At 40.6% G+C, this 23,335-nt stretch overlaps 1 protein-coding gene across 1 annotated transcript in view; it reads left to right on the top strand.

Annotated features, from left to right (window-relative positions):
* LOC139718331 (dynein axonemal heavy chain 5-like) overlaps positions 1-23,335 on the top strand; it is an 81,965-nt gene that overhangs the window by 32,060 nt on the left and 26,570 nt on the right. Inside the window, 17 exon segments of the mRNA XM_071629810.1 lie at positions 3,952-4,192; positions 4,806-5,005; positions 6,056-6,209; positions 6,741-6,904; positions 8,387-8,594; positions 9,021-9,182; positions 14,962-15,186; positions 15,516-15,688; positions 16,030-16,208; positions 16,823-17,010; positions 17,608-17,802; positions 18,221-18,355; positions 19,530-19,691; positions 20,175-20,421; positions 20,989-21,230; positions 21,769-21,909; positions 22,481-22,727. Coding sequence (XP_071485911.1) covers positions 3,952-4,192; positions 4,806-5,005; positions 6,056-6,209; positions 6,741-6,904; positions 8,387-8,594; positions 9,021-9,182; positions 14,962-15,186; positions 15,516-15,688; positions 16,030-16,208; positions 16,823-17,010; positions 17,608-17,802; positions 18,221-18,355; positions 19,530-19,691; positions 20,175-20,421; positions 20,989-21,230; positions 21,769-21,909; positions 22,481-22,727 — 3,263 coding nt within the window.

A 23,335-nucleotide genomic window follows, 5' to 3' on the forward strand; every position in this document is an offset into this window, starting at 1 on the left:
AAACAGGCAAAATCTAATAAATCTGAAATCTGAAAATCTAATACCTTTGATTTGGACTGAATCATAACTCAAGTGTATGTGCTCACTAATTGCTAACAAGATAACAAAGGTTAGCTAACAGTAAAAAAATACAGATCTTGTACTTTTTTCAGCACAAAATTATTTTGATATCATTTTTGAAAGAAAGAATAATAAACATCAAAGAGAGTTGCTTATGTTGCTACAATTCTGAAATCCATGAGTCACTATGCCATTGCGTTCCTTACCATAAGCATTTACATACCTCATGGTGACATTGGTTGATATATATCCTGTATATAATTCCTTTGAATGTCCATGTCATTTCATCTCAGATATTTATTTCATGAAGGTGCCTATTGAAGACTTCCTGCAAAGTTTATTCTGAAATTGCTGATAGGCAACTGGTTGTGGGAAATCATGAAGGCCAATTTGAAGAGGAAAAAATTACATCTGTGGAAACTAATCACACGATTTGATTTTGGGACCTCATAACCTTATTTTGTTGAAATGCAGTGTGGGTATCACAAGTGCCACATTTATGGTAGTGTGAGCCCTGCAAACCAATTCAATATCTGGTTGCATGAGGCTGTAACAAGTACAAAATTTGTATGACATCCAAGTGGTAACCTTTTGTTGATCTTTATTGATATGTTAATGTATACAGAAGGTGAAATGATAAGTATTCACAAAGAAAAAGACAACATAATTTGTGACAGGAAAGAGGCGTAGAAGTTCAAGACAACTGATGCGGCCTCCATCTGAATTTACCTTGAGTCAAACGTTTGGATCGGATGTATGTAAGATATCCACAAATTGGCAACAAATATGTGATAAGGAAGTTATAGATGGCATGCATTAACCCAGAATGTGAGTTTATAATTGCTTGTTGATATTTTTTTCATGTTTTCTTTATTGTTGTTGTTTTTTCTTCTAATAAAGGTTGGTGTTATTGCTGCTACCATCTCATCTTACTTCTTTTTATTTCCTTTTTTTTTATTGTGCACATGGGAGGTTGAAGTAGCCCAAGGTGTTCAACAGAAAATATAGGGAGCAGGTGTTTTTGAAAGGGAATATGCACTTTTAAGTACTTCTGAGGAATTGCCATCATGATAAACTTTTCTGATCCTTTTTCCATCTGAGGCTGACATTCTGTTGCTTTGTATTCCTGTTTATTCTCTATTCATTTATTATCTACATATCTATATATCTATGAATTGATATATCTGTATATCGATATATCTATATGTCTGTGTACTCCTGTGTACATGTCCATCTGATACACATCTCTTGATAAGTCTGTTCCACCTGCTTGCCTGCCTTCCTTTCACTCTGTCTGTCTGTCTGTCTGTCTGTCTCTCTGTCGCTATCCATCTCTCACTCTCTATCCCTCTCCATCTCTCTCTCTCTTACTTTCACACCCCTAAGCCATCTCTGCTCATGTCTCTCTTTATCTGCCATGTTCTCAATAGTGTATCCATTGTGTGATACAAGATTCGCCCACTTTGGGAAACTATTACATCAGAATATACCTTCGATAGCACCTTCAAAGGCATCTTCCCAAGGAAATCATGAAATATCTGCTACCTATATGCCATGTTGACATGTTGCGGGAGCTGCTACAACCTTCATTTTTTTTTAATAATGTGCCTACTATCCTCTAACCTCCCACTACCCTCATGCACGTGGTTGACCTGTTGCACTAAATTTTAAAAAAGGTTGTTGTTTGAATGAGAGCCAACAATGTCTAACCCTCCTGACACGCTGACATGCAATAATCTGAACATGTATATTACTTACCACGCCATGCAACTTGTCCATATCCCGACCCTGCTACTGGAAAAGTGGAAATTTTCACGCATCTCGTCCATCAAGAAAGCGGTGCAAAAATGGAAGCTCGCAAATTTGTTTGCTTATACGTAACCCTATTTTCTGTTCTGATTTTGCGGAATTAAAAAGCACACAAATCTCATCTTACTTGACTGAGCGTGAAAAATTGCTTGTCCGAAAATTTCCACTGCTGCAGTACTTACCTATACCACATCCACACACTATACACACATACACTCATGATACGATGCATTACTGATGCGAATCCTGTCATTGTTGATCAAGGTCATTGATTTTCATGATAGAAATCCAAACAATGAACAGTAGAAACTTACAGTCTTTGGCTGGCTGGCTGGCTGGCTGGTACTTAAGTTGAATTGATATATTCTTAGAATTCATTACCTTGCAGTCAAACTATTCAATATTTTTGCTTGGGTATTCAATGGGAGTGATGCAGGGTGTTGTGTAAGTGATGCCCAGCAATCTGCATGTAATTAAAAAAGTCCAACAGATGATTTATTTTTGTCATTATCATTGCCATCATTATTTTGATAATAACAATATTGATGGTGATTATTGCAAGCATTTCTATTATTTTTTATCATATCATCATCATAATCAATAAAATTAAAAATTGGCAATGGTAATGAGAAAAACAAATCAAAGTTTGTATCAACTTGCCAGCTTGTATGATCAAGAATGCTTAATATAAAGAAAGCTCAGAATTTTTTCATGCATATGGTACCTCTGGAACATAATCAACCACTTTCCTTCTGAATTAGACAATGGCATCAAGCATATCACTGCTCATACTCAACAGTAGATGGCATGTATTATTTTCACTCATATCCACCAAGTCAAGTATATATTGCAGGAACACAATCATTCAACTGCATATTTCATGAATTATTATATCCCCCACAAAGTCTCCATCAGGGACAAAAAACAACAACAAACAAATTATGGAAATTATAGAAAAGCACACAGAGAGCACAGACCTCCACCAAGCAGCTCATTTCCACCCGATATTATAGTCATGCATTCCCATTGTGTAAGAAAAAAATGAATTGCTGGTCATCATCATGATATGGTATACAAAAGAATGATGGTGCATGATACTCAGTAATCTAGCTATTCATTGTAGAGTTAAGATCAGGTATAATGCTGAAGATGGCCCTATTTTCCAGTGATAAAGAATGCTTTAAAGAATTCAACAAAATTCCTGGATTCAGGCAGAGATCTGGATCACTACCAAAATAAATGAATCTGTTCCTTGTAACATTATCAACTCATCCTGAAATCTAAATCCGTTCATAACTTGTTGCATGATTTTACAAACAAACATCAAACATGAGTGGATGTGATAAAGATTTAACTCAGTGTAATTGTTGACTTGCTTGGTTTGGTTTTTTAACAAATCGTGACTAATGCTAATTAACATTGTGAAAATTGTCAGTGAGTCTTTTGAACCTTGTCCAGTAAAAGTTGCATGTTTTTTAGAGTGAAAAGAGATATGTGCATGGATGTTTTCTGTCGCAAAGCTATGCGTTGAATGCAATGCTATCAGTTTACAACAACATTCATGTTTACATCAAGAAAACTAAACATCACAATGATCTCTGAGCCAAACGGGCAGATTGTTTGTTTTGTTGTCATCAAATTTTAAAAATTGCAATAAAAGAAATATCTGTAAGATGCTAAGTTAAACCATAAGCAAATTTTTCTTTTTTTCATATATGTCGAAATGTTGAAAGGAAAATCACACAAATCACAAGTAAATAGTCGATAACAGTATTACTTTTGTGATTTTATTTGCATCATAAAGACGTACAAATCTTTGACATGTTATCCCAACTGACACTCTGCAATGTGATGAGCTTTATAGTAGTAAGAGAGGGGATAAGAAAAAAAAGAAGAAATATATTGAAGCTATGGTGTGTCTATTGCCACAGAAGAGGTTATAAAAAAAAAACACAACAAGAAATATGGAAACTATGAAAAGTTGTTTGCCATGAAAAACAAAAAACAAAACAAAACAAAAGGAAACCCATTGAAGAAGATATGAAAAACTCAACACTGTCACAAACAACAACCTACCAAAAGATGCCGCAAGCTGCCGCGTGCACTGAAGGAGTGGCCGGCCTTCAATGCCCTCAAGAAGACCATCGACGACTTCAACGAGACGTGTCCCCTCCTAGAGCTGATGACCAACAAGGCCATGAAGCCTCGCCACTGGCAGCGCATGGCCGACACCACTGGCCACGTCTTTGAGGTGGAGAGCGAGTCCTTCTGTCTGCGAAACATCATGGAGGCACCTCTGCTTGAGAACAAAGAAGATATTGAGGTAAGGAAAGGAATTCCTTGGTTGTCTTTTTTAAAAACCATTTTATTTGATGAAGTGACTTTCTCATTTTCTTTTAGAGAGAGAGAAAGCTAGGATTGACAAGTATGTAGTTTAAATCAGGGCTGTCAGTGTATGTCCTTGTGTGATACAAGTAATAGACTGACTTCTATTAAGCAGCTCCTGAGGTATTGGTTTTTCTCCATCTAGAGTAATCCATAGAGCAGTTTGTTTTTGGACTCGATTTTTTGGCATTGGGGGAGTTATTAAATAAGTAGAAATGGAAGATTACAGTGCTTTTGTTGCTTTTCTGATTCAGTATTTAATGAATCAGCTCACTTACTGCAAACCTTGTTTATTTCTATCGTTTTTCTTATTTCTGTATCCAAAACTATTTCCTCATATCTCTACTCCCTTTTGCTGTACAGCATATTGATGTACTGTCACTGGAAATGTGTAATTCAACCCAATTTTGTTGTATGAATGGACTTAAGTAAACTGTCAGGGGGTGACCTGATCTGTTAAAATGTTTGATTCATTTTTTGCGTTTGCTTAGTACAACGTACAGATTGCTTTTTAATCATTTGAGAAATTTGATTTTATTTTCGAACTTCAGGATATCTGCATCTCGGCTGTGAAGGAGAAGGACATTGAGGCCAAGCTGAAGGTCACCATCGCGGAGTGGAGCGCACGGGACCTCACCTTTGGCAACTTCAAGAACCGTGGCGAGCTGCTGCTGCGTGGGGACAACACCACGGAGATCATCGGACTCATGGAGGACAGCTTGATGGTGCTGGGATCACTCATGAGTAACAGGTGGGTGGTGGTGGTGGTGGGGCAGGTTTCGCTGATGGGTTTTTATTTGGCCCGGAGAGCATTGTGGAAGTTATCAGTGAGAGATGGATTCAATGTAACTTCAAAATATCACCTCATGTTGTTTAAAGAAAAAATAGATCTGTAGTTTTTATAATGATAATTAATGATGGTTATATAGTGCATAACATATAGTGCATATGCTCCTATGCATGCAAGAAAAGAAAAGGTTATAAACAGGATAACTTTAATTCGTACAGATAACACCTTTTGCACAGCTTTAACACAGCGGGAAGTATGTGTTACATATTCATGCTTCCTCTCACATTTTCCATCAGAATCAAAGACAAAATGCAAGCTCATGGCCTGTGCCCTGGTGGCAAATGGTGCAATGCACATGGGATTTCACTGTTTGCAACATTTCTTTTAAAATTTAGGCTCTGTTGGGCTTTGAAATGGGTGTAACAACTACAAAATAAGTGAGCAGTATGAGGGATTTAATCACTTGTGCTTGCAATAGCTCAGTGATATGTTGTGGAACTTCATGCCATTATCAATATGATGTATAGTGATACACATATCCTGTGTTTGAATGAGTCCATTTGCTGAATAGTTTTATTTGATTCGGTGAGAAGTATATGTTTGACTGTTGGGAATATCAACATGGGCAAGCTTTCATAATGAAGCAACACATATAGTGAAACCTGACCATTGATATTGGCTGATCAGACTGTCAAATGGACACCTCTTAACCTATTTGACGTAATTTAAGTAGGTATTTGTATTCTTCAAATACCACTAATAGAAATAGATTGAAACTGCACTAAATAATCTCACAACTTTTGACAAATAGCAATTGGGAGTATCTATGAACCACCAAAAGTAATTTCACTATCTTTTGTCACACATTTTGCTGTTGTGACTTACTACCAAAGACCCTACAGAGCAGTTGCAGCATTCATTCACATAGAATTACATTATAGTACTAGAAGTGAGTGAAGATTTCCTTTGATGACTCAATGCACTTTGCAATGTCCTCTCACAAAATCATAGATACAATGCTCCCTTCAAGAAGAACATCCAGCAGTGGGTGCAGAACCTCTCCAACACCAGTGAGATCATTGAGCAGTGGATGCAGGTCCAGAACCTGTGGGTCTACCTGGAGGCCGTCTTTGTGGGTGGTGACATCGCCAAGCAGCTGCCCAAGGTCAGTTGGTTTTGCCAGAGTAGCCCATGGCCAATTTGGGACAAACAGGACTTTCGAATCCTTGCAGTCTTTCTTGTTGGTCAAGAAGGCGTCTTTATTTGTTTCTGTGTTTTTATTTTCAAATTTGAATGTGGCATCAATCTACCTTGTAGTAGTGAATGCAAATTGTGAATGAGAAACTGAAATAGCCTCCCAATACATGCGATATCTGTGTTCACTAATGTTGGGATAACTGAAAATGATGCTTACATATAGAACCAATGTCACATTCCTTTTCATATTTTTTTTTTCAACTTGTACATGACAGTGGTATCATGGTGATACCAAAGATTGCAAAAAATGGAGGTAGTTGGGAACAGGGTGGTCAAATTTAGCAACTCTACAGTATATGATAGCAAGCCATATCTTTATGAAAATGTGAAACTGCAGTAATTCAGGTGAAAGAGAGAAGAACAAATAGAGTGGTCAGGGATAAAGTAGAAGGGCACTCAATATTATACTTGCTATGAAACATTTCATTGAAATCCACAGGAAGCAAAGCGTTTCAGCAACATCGACAAGTCGTGGGTGAAGATCATGGTGCGTGCCCACGAGAACACCAACGTGGTGCAGTGCTGCGTGGGAGACGAGACCATGGGACAGCTCCTGCCTCACCTCCTGGAGCAGCTAGAACTTTGTCAGAAGTCTCTCACAGGGTAAGTCCTCCTCCTCCTCCTCCACCACCTCCTCCTCCTCCTCCTCCTCCTCCTCCTCCTCCTCCTCCTCTTCCTCTTCCTCTTCCTCCTCCTCCTCCTCTTGCATCTCCCTCTATATGTTCCTCTTTGTTGCTCAGTATCTCTCAATATGACTCCTCCTGCCTGCGCTACCTTTCTACCACCGTATCCATCCTATCCCTATTCATTTCTTTCTTATCCCTCCTCATTTTCACTTGTTTGTCCTTCTCTTTCCATATATCTTTATCCAATTCTCTATTTCTTTAAACTACATCTTTTCAGCCATATCTTAGTGTCAATTGATCTAAGCTGTGTTTTTCATTTAATAGTAACATTGTCGATTTCACTTGCTGAAAGGCTTTCCTTAAGATTAGCAAAAAACCAGGCCAGGCCTCAGACTCCCACACCATCCAGGCCCAACTCCTCAGCATCTTTGACAACACCAAGAAAGGCTTTCCTTAACCCTAATCAGGCTGGGGGGGGGGGGGGGGGGGGGGGGGGGGGGGGGGGGGCGGAATCCGCCCCCCCTCGACGTTTCGCGCAATATCTTCGCAGCGCGATAAGCTCCCGCCGCGATGTTTCATGACTTTTTTCTTTCAAGTATCGCGCAACTTTTGAGACACAAATTGTTGCGCCCGCGCGTACCGTTTTGACACGATGCCCGTTCGAAAAAAATTTGTCAACCCCAAAATTGCTCCAAAACATGATTTTGTGTACAAATCCAATGCAAATTGTGTTTTTTCAATTAATTCACATACAAATTCACATCTTGACGTAGAATGGACGAAATTAATTTATTTTAGCATAATAAAGCTTTGAAAAATGTTTGTGACAAATTTTGGCCAAAAAACAAACAAAAACAAAAGGTCGAAAAACAAAGAAATACTTAAGAAATTCAAAAAACAATCAAATACATAAGAAATTAATTTCGATACAGATTTTTTTTTATCCTATGTCTCAGGAGAATGATACAAGAAACATTTTAAAAAAGAAATTTGCTTAATTAGAGCATTAATAAGTGATTTAGAGCCCAAAACTGATTTTATGCATAAATTACAATAATTAATTAATATAAGATATAAGAAATATCTTTCGGAGAAAGCAACCATACATTTTGATAGTATACGTCGCGGGCGTCGCGTGTGCTGATTTTCGGCGCGATCACGCGTTCCATAGGCGAGATCTGAAGGGGGGGCGGAATCCGCCCCCAGATATAGCATAGCCAAAAAAGCCCAGCCTGATTAGGGTTAAGATTAACAAAAAACAATCTGCTTGATATGCCACATTGTTGTACCATATTTTTTGTATGATTATAGATATATAGATGAATCCTCATGATGGTACTTGACAGTTAGGCCCACCAATTTGAAAATTGGCACCCATTCACGTCAATGATTCAACTCTCGGCGCTTGCCTTTTCAACAAGAACTCGCATCTAAACAAAGTGCGATGGATTCTTCACAGATACCTGGAGAAGAAGCGCCTGCTCTTCCCTCGATTCTTCTTTGTGTCGGACCCCGCCCTGCTGGAGATACTCGGCCAGGCCTCGGACTCCCACACCATCCAAGCCCACCTCCTAAGCATCTTTGACAACACCAAGACTGTGCGCTTCCACGAGAAGGACTACGACCGCATCCTCTCCATCCAGTCCTCAGAGGGAGAAGTGGTCGATGTAAGGATGTCGTGGTGGTCGTTGAATCTTAAGTGTGCATGTGGCATCGCATTTGTGATAGAGAGTGTTTCATAACTCATTAAGGCTTTGAAAAAGAAAGAGTTCGACTAGCTTGATATTGTAACTGTTTATTTTCGAATCTTGTTATTGCATGTTCTTCTGATTTGAATGTGCATTGTTGTGATTCCCCATCTTTTCTCTGTTCTTGTGTTTGGAAGAAATGTTGCCGATTTTTTATCACATTGTGAAAATCCCAGTCAATATCAAGAATGTGTTGTGACAAAAGGATAAGTGAGTAATTGCTCAGAGCAGAGCAAAATATTCTAGAAACAATTTGAAGTATATTAATTTTTGTTGTTCTTATGATAACCTTGTCTGCAGCTTGAACTCTGAATCACAATTTTCAATTTTTGTTTTCCCTCACAGCTGGACAAGGCAGTGATGGCATCGGGCAATGTGGAGTTGTGGCTCATGAACCTGATGGTGGTTGCCCAGCGCTCGCTTCACGGCGTGATCCGCACAGCGGCCATGGCTGTCCAGGATTCCAGTCTGGAGATCATTGAGTTTCTCAACACCTACCAGGCTCAGGTAAGTTTCTTTGTCGTTGTTGATGTCGCTGCCCTTTGGGGGAGTCTTCCAAACACTGAGTAGCCTTCCTATTTGCATGCCTTGCAGTGACTGCAAATTTCATGTATATCTGACAGTTAGAATTGGAGATAAAGATAGTGAGCTGGTTCAGTAGGTAACTGTTGATATGCAAAAAAGAGACCTCAAATGAATTAAAAAGACATAAGCTGAAGGTCGCTTGTATGAAACAGTGTCAGCTTCGGTTTGTAAAAAAATCTCATATGTAACTTCCTCTTCAGAGCTGGATCAAAACCTTAATGGAGAGATCTGTGTAGCTAGTTTCCCAAGAAAGGGTGCATTGTGTCAACTCTTCTGTGGTTCACCCTAGGTTGCTATCAATAGTCTGCTGTTTGTTTGTGGGTTCACTTCAGCCGTATAAAGACAATTCAAAGTCATGATTTGAAGCCAATCACAAGAGCATGTCTGTACTCCTTTATTAGTTCAGTTGCAGTCCGTCGTGTCTACAACACATATGGATACATGTATCAGTATACTGTACTGGCTATCATAATTATAGTCTGTGTCTTCAGACCTTGTATGACTAGTCTACAACTCAGTCTCCTATATAACATTCCTCCCCCTTTAGATAATTATACCTGGGATTTTTTTTTTTCAAACTGAAAATTTTCTAAATCAACATTTCACATACTCGTTACATTTCCCTCATTGCTTTGGTTAAACCAAAGTATACAAAATATTTCTTCAAACCCAATAACTTCTCCTTACTTATAACAAATGGTTTGAGTGAAACCACACTTTCTAATTATCAATCTTTTTAGACACTGTTTCTGTGTACTCATAACCTATGATGAAATATCTTACAATGCTTGAGTTTTTTTTTTTAACTCGTGAAGCTTGAGTTAACATACTCCTCATATTGTATGTGTATCCTGATGTACAATCACAAAATCATCATACAAATGATATTTTTTTTTTCATCATACCATTAGTACCTGAAATCACTGACATAAAACATAACTTTCACCTTTTCCTGGCAAAACTGAGACTGACTTCTCACCAGTGCAAATAATTGAGTACAACATTAACTTTGTATTTTCTTTAACCTCGTAACCATTACTTTTTTCTCCCTTTTTTTCCTCTCTTTTTTTCCTCTTCTTTTTCCTTTCCTTTTCTCTCTTTTTCCTCTTCCCAATCATTTTGATGTCAGTTGACATCGGTTCGTTTATTGTGTTTTATATTGATGTTTTGTGTATTTTTCTGAGGGTCCCATATCGTACAAGCTTTGCTTCTTAGTGGGACCCTCCACTTCCATCCTCATCCTTAGTTGACTTGTATTATACGCTTTATGTATTTAACAAAGATGTAATCACATCTACTTTTCACTTTTCATAATTTTCTTATGTACCTTTTCAAGTTTTGTTCTGTATCACAAATATCCCGTGTATACGCAATGTACATAAAGTTCTTTGTTCATTTTGATGGAGGTGAAAATAAAGTTGAAAGTTGAAAGTTGAAACCATTAATCCTTCACTTCCTTTCAACTTTACCCCATGTAACACATCAAACGTTACACAACTCTTTGTACAACTCTTTTTACAGTAAAACTTAGTGTTTTTACTTGTACATAACATATTCATCAAATCTTTTGGGTGTTTTTGTGTTTCTGTTGGAAGTGCGTCTCTGTGTTTTGGGTGTGTGTGTCATGCCTGGCATGTCTGTATCTGTGGGTGAGGGGATTTCCTCCACGTTCCTGTCGGAGGGTGCTGCACTTGATGGAGCTTCACTTGCTGGAGCTTCGTCAAGCAGCTCTCCAGTCGTGCCTGGCGCTTCTATCGGCAACCCGACTGGCGGTTCCTCAGGTGGTTGAAATGCCTCTGTAGGCTGTGGGATAGCACGTTCCTCTGTGGTGTACTTCCTGATCTGGTTGATGTTGCGGCGGACCACTCTCCCATCATCAAGCTCAACGTTACACATGACGGGATTGTTGATTTCGGCGACTTTTCCGTACAGCCATGTTGGGCCTGCATAGAAATTCTTTACCATCAAGTGGTCACCACTACGGAAGATTCTCTCCTTCCTCCCTCGATCCCGTGTCTGCTTCATCAACGCTTGCTTTCGCCTCACCGACTTGTTGAAATCTGGCCGCATATTGTCAAGTCTCGTGCGGACTTTCCTCTTGAACATCAGCTCACTGGGCGACTTCCCCGTGGTTTCCTGAGGTGTAACACGATATCTCAGCAAGAACTTTTGCAGCTTCTTCTCCAGGTCAGGATCTGTTCCTTTCCTCATTCTTGCTTTGACAGTCTGCACAGCTCTTTCAGCTAATCTATTGCTGGATGGGTGTTTCGGGGGTGTTTGGATGTGGCAAATACCATTGTTTGTCATGAATGTGGCAAAGTCTTCTGACACAAATTGTGTACGGTTGTCGGTAACCACTGTCTCCGGAATGCCATGTGTGGCAAACACTCTTCTCAAGGCTGTCACTGTGGCTGTAGTTGTTGCTCCTTTAACCCGAACAGCTTCAATCCACTTGCTGTGAGCATCGACAATGATCAGGACATTCTCATCTCAGATGGTGGCATAATCACAGTGAATACGACTCCTTGGCTTGTCAGGAAATTCCCATGGGTGGATAGGCGATGCAGCAGGGCTGTGTTGACTCTGCTGGCAACTTGGACAACTCTTCACTTGCTGTTCCAGTTGGCTGTCTATTCCTGGCCACCAAACATAGGATCTAGCCAGAGCTTTCATCTTTACGATGCCTGGATGGGTGCTATGTAGCTCTTTGAGAATCCTTTCTTTGATGTCCGCATGGTTGGGTATGACCACTCGTGGTCCCCACAGGATGACATCGTCTTCTCCTGTCAACTCATCCTTCTTATAGGAGTATACCCTGACTTCTTCAGGCAGATTCCTTGTGTATTGGCCACCATTCCTGGATATATCTCTTCACCTGCGTAAGAACTTTGTCTTTCCTGGTGGCGCTCTTCACTTCCTGAGCATTAACTGGGCTCGTTTCGATGTCAGTCAACAGGTTGAGGCGTGCCCTTCGAGTTTCATCCAGCTCCGCCAGATCTGGATGATCCCATGAACTTCCCTCTTCTGGAATAGGCAGGCGTGACAACGCATCAGCGTTTTGGTGATGTTTTCCGTCACGATGAACAATGTCGTAGCTGTATGCTGACAGGATCATATGGCATCTTGCCACTCGTGCGGACGCTATCAGACTTGCGGGCTTGTGCTCCCCAAAAAGTCCTATCAAGGGCTTATGGTCTGTGACAGTTGTGAAGTGTCGGCCATGCAGCTGTTTGTGGAACCTCTTCAGCCCGAAAATGATAGACAGGCCTTCTTTCTCATATTGAGCATAATTCAACTCACTTGGCTTCAATGTGCGAGATGCAAAAGCAACTGGGCATTCCTCGCCATCTGCATCCACTTGGCTTATTACCGCACCAAGCCCATACGGGCTTGCGTCCGTCTGTAGCAGCAGCGGCTTTGACGTGTCATAGTGTGTTAAGACACAGTTCCTCTCCAATAGATGCTTGGATCTTTGGAAGGCAGCTTCTTCCTTTTTCCCCCACTTGAACTTCGGGTCGGGCTTGCTGCTTCATTTCCCATTGGTGTTTGACCTGTAGTCAGCCTTCAGCAGCTCAGTCAACGGCGCGATCTCCTGGGACAGATTGGGGATAAACTTTCCGTAATATCCGAGCAATCCCAGATAGGCCCGAAGTTGACTCTGGTTTACTGGCTGTTCTGCTTGGCGTATGGTATCTACCTTGTCTTGTAGGGGTCGAAGGCCGTTCTTGTCCACGTAATGACCTAGATACTCTACTGAATCTTTCATCAGTGCACACTTTTCCTTCTTCAAGTGCAATCCATTGCTCTGTAGCCTGGATAGAACTGCTTCCAGGTGTTTCAGGTGGTCTTCATCAGTCTTTCCGCTGATGATTATTATGTCATCCAAGTAGGGCTTGCACATTGGGATATCTGCTAAGAGGCTTTCCATTGTCCTCTGGAACAAGGCTGGAGCACTTGCTATCCCAAAAGGCAGTCTTGTGTACTCAAATAGACCTCTATGAGTGTTGATTGTCGTATACTTGCGGGCCTCAGGGTCTAACTCTATCTGATGATAGGCGTGGCGTAGATCTAGCTTAGAGAACTTTTCTCCACCTTCAAGTTCCTGTAGAAGATCTTCCAGTGTTGGCAGGGGATACTGCTCTACCTTTAACATCTTGTTTGCTGTCAACTTGAAGTTACTGCAAATTCTCATACTCCCATCTGGCTTGGGTACTGCGATGATTGGGCAGTCTTCACAGGCGTGATGATGCCTTCCGCCAACAATTCATCGATTGCGGCATCTATCTGCTTCTTGGCAGCATAGGAAACAAGGGCTGCTTTGTAAAAACTCCCTTTCTCTCCACCTTCCTGTGGGTAAACTTTTGCTTGGTATCCTTGCAGCTTTCCAAGCTTTGTACAGTCAAATGTCTCTTTGTGTTTGTCAAGGATGTCCTGTAGGCTGCTCTGTACATTGTGGACAGTTCCATCATGGACTGAGACTTGGCTGTGCAGTTCAGTACACGACTGCAACACTTCAGGGGCTTCCTGTATCCAATCTCTACCTAACAGGTTAACACCCTTCTCTACTACAAGGAGTGAGAGTTTCTTTGATGTTTGGCTGTTGTCAAACTCGACATCCACTTTGACTTCTCCAACAATTGGCACACTGCTGCCGGTGTATGTCTTCAGAGACAGATGAGATTGAGTCAGTTCTCCTGGACTTCCCACTTTGCGATACACTCCGCTGGATATCATCATCCATGGGCTACCAGTGTCTACTTCCATTTTTGTATGATATCCGTTGAGCTTTACCTTGGCCTGGTAAGGCTCGCGATATCCTATCCTGTTTACTGTAGCATCTTGGATATGACTCATCTCATTCTCTGATTGTTCCGGTTCATCGGGAGAATCACTGTTACCATCATCATTGTTCATATGTTGAGCTGCTTTTGTTTGCTTGTACTTCCGTACTTTGTCGCATAGACTCTTTGTTTGCCCAGTCTTGGCACACTTGAAGCATGTTTTGTCCTTGAAACGGCATGTCCATGGGGTATGGTAACCACCGCATCGCCAACATCTAGTTTTAGTGGAGCTTCCACTTGGGTTGCTTGGCTTTTTAAGTGTCTTTTTCACTTGCTTGGGCTGACGTGAATTCTTGTCTTGGATCTTTCCGACCGTGGACTCAGGCGTTTTACTTAACACTTTCAGTCTCTCCACATCTTGGTTAGCAACTTCCATTGCTGTAGCTGTTTGAAGTGCTTTCTTCAACGTTAGCGATGGTTCGCTCAGCAACTTGTGCTGGATACCAACATCACGGCATCCCATCCTCGTCGCCAAAATTTGTTATGTTTGTGGGTTCACTTCAGCCGAATAAAGACAATTCAAAGTCATGATTTGAAGCCAATCACAAGAGCATGTCTGTACTCCTTTATGAGTTCAGTTGCAGTCCGTCGTGTCTACAACACATATTGATACATGTATCAGTATACTGTACTGGCTATCATATAGTCTGTGTCTTCAGACCATGTATGACTAGTCTACAACTCATTCTCCTATATAACATCTGCAAATTTTATCAATCATACATATCATGCCAATGAAGAAGAAAAAAGGAATGGGGATTCTGAAATACCAAATATAAATTCAGATAAGTGGAAGGTTTTAGTTTTTGCTTTTCTAAGTGCCCTGCTTTACCAGGTTCAGTGCTTTGTTCTCCCTACAGATTGGCCTGCTGGGGATCCAGATGATCTGGACACGAGATGCCCAAGAGGCGCTGACCAACGCCAAGTATGACCGCAAGGTGATGCAGCAGACCAACCAGGTATTCCTGGAACTGCTCAACCTCCTCATCGCCCAGACAACCCGCAACCTGAGCAAGGTGGAGCGGCGCAAGTTTGAGACTCTCATCACCATCCACGTTCACCAGAGGGACATCTTTGATGACCTGGTGAGACTCGGACCATTTTGGTCTCTCATCTCCATTTTATTACTAGACATGATAAATACTAGTAATGATAATAATGGTGATGATGATGATGGCAATACTGACAGTGTTGCTGTAGATGATGATGATGACGATGGTGATGAGGATAGCAAAGATGATGATGGCGATGATGACAGTGATGATGATGATGATGATGACAACTAAGCTGTGCTTGAGGGGTTCCCCCCCCCCCCCCCCAGGGTGTCCTCTTCAGCATGAGCAACATTCTCATGGTGGGCTCTTCCATTTTCACATTGTATATTTCAAAATCTTTTTTCTTTCTTGTGGCTCAGGTGCGCATGCACATCAAGACTCCGTCTGACTTTGAGTGGCTCAAGCAGTGTCGCTTCTACTTCAATGAGGACAACGACAAGACAATTGTCTCCATCACCGATGTCGACTTCATCTACCAGAATGAGTTCTTGGGTTGCACTGAGCGTCTTGTCATTACACCTCTCACAGACAGGTAGGTCTCATTTTCTGATGCCTTTTGCATGAAAGGTGACTTGTTTTCTCCTTTGGAACTTATTACTCTGGGGATAGCTATGTGGGATGTTTGGTGTAGTTGTGTGAATTAAAAAAAGAAATCAACAGGCAAGCAAACATGTGAAATTTGTGTGTGACATATTTCTATAGAAAGCAGTCCTCTTATCTATACAGCTGATTGAGCTGTCCCTAATCTTATGAACAGACAAATCTTGCATGATTAATCTCAGTTGGGGAGTTGCTGGGTACTGGACATATAGCTGCCTTACTGTTTGAATTCTGAGTTTTTCTATTGATTGCTCCATTTTGTTTCCTCTGTAGATGTTACATCACCCTGTCCCAAGCTCTGGGTATGAGTATGGGCGGGGCCCCAGCTGGTCCTGCTGGGACCGGTAAGACCGAGACCACCAAGGACATGGGCCGCTCCCTCGGCAAGTATGTCGTCGTCTTCAACTGCTCTGATCAGATGGACTACAGAGGTCTTGGCCGTATCTACAAAGGTAGACTTATTGATTTATCAATTTGACATGCCTGTGTTGCATCTGTAGTAGTTAGGCTTAAATCCATTATATTGCCTCTCACACCTTCCTTTTGGCAGTACATACATTTCATAGGAATAAGAAAGCAGTGAAGATGGAGAAAAGTAAAGGATCTTTTATATTCATGTATACTACAGGATGTATGCAGTCAACCCTCGGTTGCTTTTCTAGTTAGCATTTATAAGTATGAAAGGCGTTGTTGGCATGTATGTTTCTCAGTCAAGAAATAGGAAAAGATCATTCCAAGATATTTAAGAATCTGAAAAGGTAGTGCACTGGTTGAAGACAGTCAACCGGATACATATTCTGCAGATCAAAACAAGACATGATTCATCAGTTCCTATCTTCTCATGGCTGAATATTTCGCCCAGATTTCTGAAAACTTATGTCCACTGTATATTTAACTGGGTAAGGTTGGATAAAGATGCAAAGGTCAGACTTTACAGGGTCAAAGCTTATTTGGTCAAAGTTATAGAAGAAACAGAAACAAAACAAAACAAAAACAAACATACAATTAATTGGTTAGAGTATTTTTGTAATGGAAACTCTATATCTCTGTTGTGTTTCCCTTCCAGGTCTGGCCCAGTCTGGCAGCTGGGGATGTTTTGATGAGTTCAACCGCATCGACCTCCCAGTGCTGTCTGTGGCTGCTCAGCAGATTGCCATTGTCCTTACAGCCAAGAAGGAGAGGAAGAAGCAGTTTATCTTCACGGACGGAGATCTGGTGGACCTCAACCCAGAGTTTGGTCTTTTCTTGACCATGGTAAGGGCATTTATGATGTTATGAGTGGCATCATAATATGCTACAAGTTGTCATTGTGGTGGTGATAATGCTTGGTAGTCAACTGAGTTAATGCCTTCTGCTGCCAAGCTAACAAGACATGAATAGATTGATATCAGCAAATGACATGAGTGCACTGGTTTGTCCATGTGTACAGGAAAAGTATCATCATTCAGGGTGACTTCGACAGCTTTGCATTAGACACAATCAAATATGTATTCACAGCATCTCTATTATCCCTCTGAAAACATGAATGCCTTGTGCATAATTCATATATTTGAAGTAGGAAGAAGCAGCATTGTATCTGTATTATGAAATACTTATTAATTATCATGAAGCTTTTGATTCACTTCAGGGATTTCATTTTAAGATATTAAAGATATTACATACCTCCATAAAACTGTTCGAATTAAATAGTCTCATCAGAAAAACAAGAAACACATGTTTTGATTAGAATAAAAATGATTTGAAAAGAAGTACATGCTACAGTTTGGTCAAGGCTGCAGTGATTTTGTTGGAACATAAACCTTTAAGACTTTAATATCTGATTATTCAATCTGCTTTTCTTCCAACACCCAGAACCCGGGGTATGCTGGCCGTCAAGAGCTGCCAGAGAATCTGAAGATCAACTTCAGGACCGTGGCCATGATGGTGCCTGACAGACAGATCATCATCCGTGTCAAACTCGCCAGCTGTGGTTTCCTTGACAACATCATCCTGGCCCGCAAGTTCTACACTCTCTACAAGCTGTGTGAGGAACAGCTCACAAAGCAGGTGAGGACCTTTGCTCATCTGGGAACTGATGATATACATATTTTTCTGTTTAAATGTTTTCTCTGTGATAATGATCATCTTTACATTTTCTTGTTTTATTCACACAGCAGTGAATTTTCATTTACTGTCACACAGCAAGCTCTGAACAGGAAACTTTCTTTGTTTGGCATATCTGTTAAAGGTAATCTTTCGTAAATGGAAGAAAAAAAATCATATTTAATACAAAAGATGTATGAGCTGTCGACTTTCTTGTGTCAAATGTTCACAAAGTAGAAATGTCATGAGAAGTTGCATCTTCCAAGTGAGAGTTTAAAAGTTAATGATGTCAGCTTGCTACTTTTTAGTGCTATGGTGTGTTCAATTTTACATCGATAATGTGTCAGTACCTCACTTCTCCAACACTCTTTGTTCTAACTAGGTTCACTATGACTTTGGTCTGCGTAACATCCTGTCTGTGTTACGTACTCTGGGAGCAGCGAAGCGAGCCAACCCCGATGACAGTGAGAACACCATTGTGATGAGAGTCTTGAGGGATATGAACCTCTCCAAACTGGTGAGACTAACTACAATTAGATTGTTTGAGAATGCATTGTTTTGTAATATCAATAGTAACACACAGTGTACAAATTTACAATCTGTGATGAGTGCAGATAACTGTACTGATCTTTGAGGCTGGTGTGACATAATCAAGAGTATACAATTTGAGTTGTCTGTTGCACACAAGGATTACAGTAGTTTGATGCATGCATGTCCTCTAAATGTTAACATATTTTGTTTTGTGTTGTCATGGTTGTCAAAGTGATAAAGACAGAAGTTGATAGGCTGTACTGATAAGGATAGAGGTAAACAGTACAGCCAGTTCTAAGTTAGCATCCATTTATCCCAAGTAACGGCTTACATCACTCTATGTATGGCCTTGAAAAATCATCCATGTTACGTCTTAGTTGATTTCACATGGAGACAGTCAAGGTGAATTTGAATGCAGTATCTCACATGGGTTCAAATATGCTTATTTGTCATTGTATACCAAGAGTATGTTAGTGTGATACATGCGTGGTGAGGTTAACAATCCATGCACTGGCACATGCTGAAATACTCCTCATTGTCAGGTGGCATGAGGTGTTGTATAGAAATCTTTCTGATGTCTTTGCCTCCTCCCACTATCCTTTCTTCTCTTTCTCTCTCTCTTTCCTTCCATCATTGGTATTTTAGAACTGTTTTAATGCAAATCTATGTTTCACAATATTTTACTTTGTATTCATATTTTTCTGTATGATGCAATGCAGTGGGGTTTTTTTATACTTATTTGTAATGACTTTATTGCAGAGAAAATTAATTGAATTGGGTTGTACTGAATTGAACTGAATTGAATTGAATTGAATTGAACTGAATTGAACTGAATTGAACTGAATTGAAAATTGAAGTGAATTGAACTGAATTGGAACTGAATTGAACTGAATTGAACTGAATTGGACTGAATTGAACTGAATTGAACTGAACTGAATTGAACTGAATTGAATTGTACTGAATTGCACTGAATGGAATTGAATTGGGTTATACTGAATTGAACTGAACTGAATTGAACTGAATTGAATTGAATTGAATTGTACTGAATTGCACTGAATGGAATTGAATTGGGTTATACTGAATTTGATTGAATTGAATTAAATTGAATTGGATCATACTGAATTGAATTAAATTGAATATTTTCCCTTTGCCCCCAATAGGTGGATGAGGACGAGCCCCTCTTCCTGTCCCTCATCAACGATCTCTTCCCTGGCATTGTCCTGGACAAGGCTGGCTACCCCGAGCTGGAGGCAGCTATTGCCATGAGGGTGGAGGAAGCTGGACTGGTCAACCATCCACCCTGGACACTCAAATTGATCCAGGTAGAGACAGACAAGCAATTTGATTTTTGAAATTTCAGTCAATTTCTATCTCTCTTGAAAGAAGGATGATTTCAAGTTGACATTCTTGTCATTAATACCTTTATTTTCCCAAGTCACTATGAATAGGGAAATCAAAGAAATATTGTACTGTATCATTTCAATTACTACACAATAATATTTCATCACACAGCTGATGTTATTTCAGTTTATTGGATATGATGCCTATAACTTCAAGTTGCAATATTTTAAAGTGTGTCTAGTTTGCCTTATACCCAGTCAATAGAAATCTACCATCTACCATCAGGGAACATTGTCATATAACATGAAAATGTATATGCATTTTACAAGCAAACAGTTTATACGCACATCCCTCTCACTTCTCCATGTTCAGCCACACCTCTTAGATGCCAAATATATGTGTAACCAATATGCATTCTTATTCCATTCCTCCCTTCCTTCACTCTGTTGCATCTTCCCCTCTAGTTGTTCGAGACCCAGCGTGTCCGCCACGGCATGATGGCCCTGGGCCCCAGTGGAGCGGGCAAGACGTGCTGTATCCACAACTTGATGAAGGCAATGACAGACTGTGGCGAACCCCACAAAGAGATGCGCATGAACCCCAAGGCCATCACGGCCCCTCAGATGTTCGGCCGACTGGACGTGGCCACCAATGACTGGACGGATGGCATCTTCTCCACCCTTTGGCGCCGAACACTCAGGGCCAAGAAAGGTATGCAGTTTGATCAGCAACGCTACTTAGAAGCATGATGTGCCTTGCATGTAAAACTGTACCATTTTGTTGTCTTGTTTTCTCTCAGTACCTCCTAATTCAAAATACCTGTTGCAAAGTAAAATATTTCCTTGCACTGTAAAAGTCATTTGAATAAACTGTGTCTCAATACAGTGGAACAAGAAAGGTAAAAAAAGCCTTTTTATGAGAGAAGCAGTGCAGAATAATACACCCAGTACTGCAAATTTCCTGTAGTGTGTACCGTTGTAAGTTATTTTGCTGTTGTACATGATAGATGTTGTTTGGCATGTGTAATCCTAACTTTTAGAGAGATATTAGGGTAACAGAATATCTGCCTTGACTGAATTGACAGACAATTAAGAGGCTGATTTTTGCTTCTTCTGTTTTCACTTTCAAGGACTTTTTTTTTTTCTCAAATGGAGTAATTCAATTTTTTTTCTCATGTGTGTTTGTGTGTGTGTATACATACATGTCAGACACTAAATGTTTTGCAAAGAAATTTCCATAATGAGTAATCCACATTTTTGTGACCCCATTTTTGAAAAGGTGAGCATGTGTGGATTGTGCTGGATGGTCCAGTGGATGCCATCTGGATTGAGAACCTGAACAGCGTGCTGGACGACAACAAGACGCTGACTCTGGCCAACGGGGATCGCATCCCCATGGCGCCCAACTGCAAGATTGTCTTCGAGCCTCACAATATCGACAATGCCTCGCCAGCTACTGTCTCCCGCAATGGCATGGTTTACATGAGCAGCTCCGCCCTGGACTGGAAGCCCATTCTTGATGTGAGTTTTCACCTTCTTATAAGTACCACCGACCTTTTTATTTTCTTAAACTGTTCAAACGTAAACAACAGCTTTCCAAGTTTTTGTCATCTGTAGTTCTGGCTTCTGCAGAATAGGGTTTCACACACACCAAGTTAAGAAAGCTCTGCAGTTACCTCAGTAGATTAATGAAGAAGTATACCTAAGGAGCATTATCTACCAAGAAACATCTATTGCCTAGCGTGGGGATAACTAGCGATGCTAGATTCAACTGAACCATCAAGATTATAGTTCATGAAATGCAGCTGAAGCTTAGCACACTTGGCATTGCATATAATATTCTGACTTGTTAATCAGGACCGTGAACATAAACCTTCATGACATTGAACTTTTTTGTCGTGAGATGTTTGGGATAAAAATGAAGTTCTTTTTTCCAAAGTAGAATCTCCAATGAGAATGTCTTATCATTGAAATCAAGGAAATGAAAAGCACAAATGAACAATATGTCATTTTACCCATTTATGTTTTGTTTTGTTTTTCTTTTTAATTTCCTCACCAGGGCTGGTTAATGAGCAGGAATCCTACTGAAGCCGAATGTCTACGCACTCTGTTTGAAGGGTCCTTTGCTGCCATCTTGCAGTTCACCAACCAGAACCTTATCTTCAAGATGAATGTCCTGGAGTGCATGATAATCGCACAGGTATGTGAGACCTCTATGTCTGCTGTCATTTTATTCCCCTGTCCTCTGCAATTAAAGGTCATTGGGAGGTACAACAGTGTTAAGACTCATTATACTGTGTTAGATTTGCATTTGAATTCTGTATTTCCCCACATCTTCCGCTAATGCATATATTTATGACACATGACTACAATTGTCTTGATTATACAAAAGTTGATGCATTCCAAAATATGTCTTTCTTGAAGGATTTCTATGAGGGATAGAAAAACTGGGATCATTAGCTACTTTGTAGATTATTCCAAATGAGATGAATGCAGTGCTTTGAAGGCTCTGTCATTCTTGTTGCCAAGGATTTGCAAAATAGCCATTTTTTGCCACCTCGAACAAGAGAGACAATGCAGGCAAGAAAGAAATCACCCAGAGACAGAATGTCTTAAGCTCAAATTGAGGAATTTAACTCATGTTTGACCATGTCCAGAGCACTTTTTGCCATGCCACAACTGCCTCCCGATGTCTTTAGTTGCTGCAGTGCGTAATGAATCACCTGTGCACTTTGTTACTGTTTTTGTCGACGTTGTTTCTGTGTGACTAGGCCATCAGTCTGCTGAAGGGGCTGATCCAGACCAAGGATGACAAGGAGGCGCAGGGCCCCAGCCCCGAGCACCTTGAGAAGATCTACATCTTCTGCGTCATGTGGAGCGTGGGCGCACTGCTGGAGCTGGACGACCGCTCCAAGCTGGAGCAGTTCATCCGCACCGACGAGGAGATCAAGCTCAACCTCCCGGATATCCCAGAATCCTCCGAGGACACCATGTTTGACTTCTTTGTTGACAACGAAGGTAGATCAGCTGTCACTCCCCACCCTCCTATCCTTTTTATTGTACCTTCATCATTATTCTATTATGATCAAGGAGTCGCTGTGGCTCAGTGGATTAGACCACAGCCTCTCAATGAAGAGGTCTCTGGTTCAAATCCCCTTGCAGCAATGGTTGTGCCCTTAGGCAAGGAACTTTATCCTCATTGCCTTGACCATTAAGGGGAGTCTTAAAGCAGTTGATCCTATGGTAGCTTGCTTATAAATTTGCAAATACTTCCTCAGTGGCCACATAGAATACATCCAGACACACACACACACACGCACGCGCGCGCACACACACACACACAAACTCACTCACACACACACACTCACAATTTCATACTTTCTTGTTAGTAGGAACCCATTCATGTACATTTCAGTACAGAAGAATGAATACATCATATTATTGGAGTAGACTACTGTGAGCTAAGATGCAGTGTAGTTGTGAATTCATGTTTTCCTTTTTTTGCAATGCCAGTTTGCAGTCAGTGTAAAATCAAGGACAAAAAGAAATATAGAATGCCAGTCTATTATGATTATGTGCAGATGATCACGTAATTGCCCTGCCCATTGCTGATAACATGTAGTGGC

Source organism: Diadema antillarum, unplaced genomic scaffold, assembly GCF_040938485.1.
Source record: "Diadema antillarum isolate AM-2024a unplaced genomic scaffold, OU_Dant_1.0 scf00000093, whole genome shotgun sequence".
In the NCBI taxonomy this organism is placed as follows: domain Eukaryota; kingdom Metazoa; phylum Echinodermata; class Echinoidea; order Diadematoida; family Diadematidae; genus Diadema; species Diadema antillarum.